Raw genomic sequence first — 6,000 nt, 5'->3', positions numbered from 1 at the left:
CAGAGCGTCGGCTGGGCTCCATGTTGCCGAGGTGCCTGCTACCCTCCAGCCCTACACACCCACACATACCAGTGGGCCTCTCAGCCCCTGTATTGTGTCCCGGTATTTTCAGCACTGGTGGGCTGAGGGTCAAATGGCAATATACCCCCAAACTCTTTGCAAACTGGAAAGCATAAACTGGTAGGATCCTCATTATAGGGTAAAACCCTTTTTCAGTATTCACTTTAATTTCCAAGGACAGCTAGAAATTTTTTCCTTTAATAAAAAAATCCCAGATACACTTTGAAGTCCTAGAGTAAACCAGCAACAGAAGGAAGTGAATCCCCTCACAGGGACACCGTAGAACCAACATCATCAGGAAAGCTCCAGGCTTCTCATCTGATACAGTATTGTCAGGAGCTCGCTTAAAAAATAAATTACAAAAAGGCTGTTTTGGGCAGAGAGAGCTGAACTGCTTTTTCCCTTCAGGTGCAGCAGGGATTGAGCAGACTACAAATCAGTCCGTGCACTGGCTGCCTTGGGGGCGTATTTAGGCATCAGTTCATTGATCTTCCGGATGTAGTCAGACTTTTCTGCACAGCCTTTGCATGCCTCCCCCCAGTCGTCCAGGATCTTCTTTAGCTCTTTAACTCGGAGCTTCTTCAGGTCTACCGTGCTCAGGTCGATCTGCTTATCTGAAGGAGAGAACAGGGAGAGTAACTGGCTGGGTGGAAGCAGCCACAGCCCCCCCAACAGTCCCAGGATAGGTCACCCCTTACATGGCCAAACCAGCCCTAGAGGCTGTAGGGGGAGAGATTTCCAGACAGAGGTATGTTAGTGCCCACTGCCCCTCAGAGGGGGAACTAGCCTTTTCATCAGGAAGGCTCGCTTCATGCTGTCAGTGCTCACTATAGACATGCAGTATGGACAAGGACAGCGGCAGAGGCTACGTTGTCCTCATAGGAGAAAGGTAGCTTCCATCTCCCAGGTGCCTCTTACAGAGTCCCCATAGAATGGCAGCTCTAGGCTGGTGACTGAGCAGATGGATCCTATAGTCCCCATTTCCCCATATAGGCCCTGGTCAGGCCCCTGACTCAGGAGCTTACTTTCTGTGATCACTTGTGACCTGGAACCACCTGTGCCAGGATCACTCTCAGAAGACCAGACATTCTTGATACAAGTGGGTGAACAGAGACCCTTGGACATTCATGTTAAAAAAATGATGCTGTTTAAATTTTGCAGAAGAGACCCTAACTCTTTCTGAAGATTGGGACTATGTGCAACCAGAGACCGACTCAGCAAGTGTGATGCTTGGGCTTCCCTACATGGACATAGTGTTTCTTTTCAGAATAATAAACATCACTGGGCCTTCAGAGCTTGCAGCCAGGACAAGCCTGCTAAACCCAAGTCAGATCATGTCCCTTCTCTGCTCAAAAACTTCTAATGCTCCCAGCTTCACTTAGACTAAAAGCCAAAGTACTCACCAACCTGCAAGGCCCAGTGTGACCTGCCCACTTGTCAGTCATACCACTGGCTGCCTTTACACTGCCTGTATCCTCTGCCTGGCATGTTCTTTCATTAGCTGGCCTCTTGGCCAATCCTCACTTCTTTCGAAGTTTGCTGAAATGTCACCTCCTCAATGAGGCCTATTCTGACCTCCACCCACTTCCATGTCAGATTCCCCCCAGCATTTAGCACCATATATCACGATATAACCCACTCATGGCTCTAGTTTATCACCTTCCTCTCCCAGCTGTAAAGTAAACTCAGAAGGTACACACTGAGGCCACACAAGGTGCACAGTGTTTGTTAAATAAGGCCTGCCCACACTCACCATACTTTAGCTCACAGATCTGGCTGTCCTTCTTCTTGAGCTTCTCACAGATCTTCTCCACAGGGATGTGGTGGGCCAGGGGCTTCGACACCTCATTGATGATCTTGGTGGCTGCATCGTCTGTGGCCCCGATGTAGTAGCACTGCAGGAAGAAAGGACGATGGCCTTTAGGGGGTGCCACTTGGGAGCCATCTCTTCCAAAACATATCAACGTCCCAAAACATGTTCTCTGCCAGGGCCTCATTTTTCTGGTGCCCTGCCTGTATTGGCAGTCAGATTCAGTGTCAACCCTGGGCTCTTAACACATTCTCAGTCCCAGAGCCGAAAGCCACCAAATGAGTTTAAGAGTCACCAGGGTTCAAAACTTTAATAGACAAACCAGAGACTGCCAGGGAAATTAAAGCTAGAAAAGCCATTGCTTCAATAGGGCACTTGTCCTCAATTCGGCTCTGGTCTACCCTGTGGGCATCTTGTCACCTCTTGTCCACACACATGCCAAACTCTGGCCTCTGGGCACTCACACTGGCTGTTCCCCCTGCCTGGGATACTCTTACCCCCACTTCGATGATGACCCTTCCTCAAAGAGACACTTCTTGACCACTCACAATAAGTCAGCATCTTCCCACTACACCAATGAGCCTGGTCTATTTTCTTCATAACACTCATCCATTGCATTGTTTGTCTGCCTGATTGTCATTTCTCTCTCCAGGTATCCCTAGTGCCTAGCACACAGGTGCTTAATAAAAACTAACAGGATAAAAAACATCACAACTGCAAAATACATGCCTACTTGGGGAAGGACATTCGGTCCCACATTAATTTATGGGCAGAGCAGCTGGCTTCCTGAATAGAGAGGTGGGCAGGGCCTCTTATCAAGAAGCCCAAGACGTGGAGGGTTAAACAGGAGCCAGGGCTAGCTGGGGAGGGTCAGCTACTCACCAACCGATTCTCTTTGCCTCTTGCTTCACGGCAGAACTTTATAAGTTCTTTTTCAATAGTGCCTGGTGAGAATGTGACATCTCTGTCTTTGAGGTCCTGGTAAAATCTTCCCAGATAAGAAATACAAACTGGAAAACAGAGGGGAGGATGCTCAGCAATTACTAAATTGTCCCTAATCCACCAGGAAGGAACTCTGTTACCAATTTTAATAGGAGACACAGAGATGAATCATTAGAGGTAAGTTTTTCCATCACTGGTTTTTCTCAGCTGGACAGAAACCAGTTCTAGGTTGCTGGGTCTGGTACACCCAGAGTATAAGGGGAAAGAGCATCACTCCACTGACTCATATACAACTTCTCCCTGCTCCTTTCATCAAGTTTAAGCCCGAACTGAACACGTGTCCTTGAGACGGGACTCACTGTGACCTCATAAATGGACAGACTGGAGGATGAAGAGAAAAACGATTAAGATGCTGCTGCTGCTCATTTCCAAATACAACACCGAACGCCGAGGTGCCACTTCGCGATCCCAACGGACAGACCGCGGTACCCACGGACAGCCCTCAGGTCCCCGACCCGGGACAGGGACGCTCCCAGGAGCCTCTGGACAGTGGTGAGAAGGAACAAAACCTCTGGCGTGATGTGGATTTCTGGCCAAATTTTCAGCATGATCTAATCTCAACTTTTTTTCATGGGATCAATGTTTTCTAGGCCCGTCGTCTGCCCCTCTTCCTCCAGCGGGCCCTGCCGGGACCGGTCACCATCGCCGCCCCCGCCCGCCCGGGCCTGGCCGTCAGGTGCTTTTGATGGGTTGGGCGCGGTCCCTGGCCCCCGCGCACCTTCGCAGTCGCCCGGCCGAAGCGCCCGGCTGCCCGGCAGCACGCTCAGAGCCAGCGCCACCGCCAGCCCGTGCGCAGCCCACATCCTCCTTCGCCGCCGCTGCCACCAACCGACTGAACCGCACCCGCCGCGCCGCGCCGCCTCCAGGTCCCGGCCGCCCGCCGTAGCTCCCCATTGGCGGGAGACCCCGCGCGCCCTCCCACACGCTGCGTCCCTATTGGTCCACGCGCCTCGGAGCCCAGACGGGCGGCTCCACGCTGCCCTTCCCCATTGGCAGATGCCTTCTCAGCCCTAGACAGTTGTCCGCTGCTGATTGAACCCGGGCCGGCCTCAGGAAGCGGCTACAGCCGCTGCGGAAGCCGTACGGCCCGCCATCTTTGGTAGGGGCAGCCGTGTTGGTTGAGGCAGAGGGGTTGTCGCCCCGCATCTGCTGCGTTGTCCTGCGTACTCCTTGCCCTTGGCCCCGCGCCCGCCTCGAAAACCGTGCGGATCTCCTCGCCCAGGGCCCCAACTGGTGGCACAGGTCGGGAGTTCTGGGGTCAGCCGCGACCCAATAGGGTAGGCAGGGAGGGCGGGCCGCCCCAGGCAAGGCTCAGATGTTTCTTTCCTTTTGTCAAACCACCACGTAGGCGTTTCCTTTGGGAAACGTCTGCGAGGCTCAGGCGCCCACCTACTGGACCCCAGGCTGACCAGAGCCCACCTTGCACGGGCTGGCAGGAGAAGACCTACCGGGCGGACAGACTGCGGTTGCAGGACCTGCTAGAGGAAGGGATCGAGGCCGGCCAAACCGCGTTGCCACCCCAGACTCCAGAGGGCAGCGCCCGGCCAGGGCTACGGCCGAGGCTTTGGGATCGCTTCAGAGTGGGGAGGTCAGCGGGGCTTGGGGAGTTTATGCCCCGCTCCGGGAAGAGCTCCCCAGTTCCTCACCAGTTCTGGAAGCGTGGCCGACGTGGCTGGCCCGCCCCCTCCTTCCCAGCGAATCCCTCAGGCCCGTTGGCTGCTGAGGGGCTTACTGTGTGGGGTCCCGTGTGCGGGTCAGCTCACAAGCACTGGAGGATGTTTCCTCTTGAGCTGCCTCCCCTCACGCGGAAAGGGTTGGCTCTGCTCAGTGCAGACATGACTTGGCTATGGGGCTAGGAGGGCTTGGAGCCCGGCGACAAGGGTGGGAGGGGGGCACATCTATTGCTCCCATTCAGTGAATTCAGTGGATCAGTATCAGGTATTCATCTTTAATTCACATCACAGCAGTCAAGGGAGCGGGAAAGGGGGGAAAAAGTCAACTGGCAGATATTTACATCTAAAATTCACATTACGTCTTGGATTTTGAACATGCTACCACAATATATACAGTAAAATACCTCTTGGGACATTGGTACAAATTTTTTTTAACTTTGCTTTTCTCGTACAGGTAAGATCATTTTAAATCACTTTTTCTTTAAACATGAATACACAAAAGAAATGGTTAGAAGTTTTTTTGTTTTAAATAAGCACAGAATGCCAGAGGTTAAAAACATTTATAGGGCTGAATACCAGTTGGACATCACACTCTATACATTTTTTGCTCAAATTCCTGTACAAATACACAGCATTCAAATAGATATTTACAAATAAGCTTGAAAGAATGAAAATCAGTATTTTACAATCTTTTCAAAGGATTCTCATCTCTGGCTTCCCATTTCCCCTCAGACTGGCTGATTCTCTAACAAAAGGGATTCCGAATGTGTCCTTTTTATCCAGTTAGGGAAAATGGAGAGGGAAAACACATACTGTTTCACCTTGCACAAAACGAGGCCAGTTGAACCCACACACCCCTCCCCACCCTATCTCCTGTGCCACCAAGTGGAGAAGGTAACTGTTCTGTGGTGACTGCCTGGTCCAGGAATTGAGGTTCAGAAGCCTTAAAATCTAAAGATGCCCTCCTATCTAAGAATCAAATCCAAAGCTAGCCCCCAACCCTAACATCTGTGAACACCAGATGGTCCAGAGACTGAAGCTTGCAAGTGAATCCAGCCTTAGAAGCAGGCCTGCCCTTCGAGCTGGGGGCTGCCATGACTCACCCACACCCTCAGCAGCCTTCTGCTCCACTTTGCCTGGAGTGATCCTGATATCAGAAAGGACCCACACTAGTGATAAATCCCCAGAAACCGTAAAGGTAATTCAGCCCTCCACCTTTCCCAATAGGTTACTTGCTGGCATTTCTGTTAAACAAGTGTTTGTTTACAAGGGAAAAACACCCTGACCATGGCCTTTTCTGTTTGGAAAGAAGGGCTATGGATAAGGGATGAAGGGCTGGGGCCCAGGGCCTGACCATGGAGGTCAGGCAGGCCAGCAGAAGAGGAACTGGGGAGCAACATGCCTGCTCAACAAGGAGAAGGCAGCCTTGTGACCATCAAAGCCGTGACCATCACT

General features: G+C 51.9%; 1 protein-coding gene across 1 annotated transcript; it reads right to left on the bottom strand.

The window, feature by feature from the left end:
- Positions 1-236: 236 nt before the first annotated feature.
- On the bottom strand, positions 237-4,018 carry MANF (mesencephalic astrocyte-derived neurotrophic factor). Its single transcript, XM_012639572.1, has 5 exons — positions 3,921-4,018; positions 3,591-3,805; positions 2,753-2,880; positions 1,814-1,955; positions 237-674 (listed from the first exon to the last, which is right to left on the bottom strand). Exons 1-5 carry the CDS (start codon positions 4,016-4,018, stop codon positions 490-492), a joined length of 768 nt encoding a protein of 255 aa, XP_012495026.1. The 3' UTR covers positions 237-489.
- Positions 4,019-6,000: the final 1,982 nt, after the last annotated feature.

This window comes from Propithecus coquereli, unplaced genomic scaffold (genome assembly GCF_000956105.1).
Source record: "Propithecus coquereli isolate 6110/MARCELLA unplaced genomic scaffold, Pcoq_1.0 Scaffold1, whole genome shotgun sequence".
NCBI lineage: Eukaryota > Metazoa > Chordata > Mammalia > Primates > Indriidae > Propithecus > Propithecus coquereli.
The sequence above is the reverse complement of the archived record's forward strand: the minus strand, read 5'-3'. Positions and strand labels throughout refer to the sequence as shown.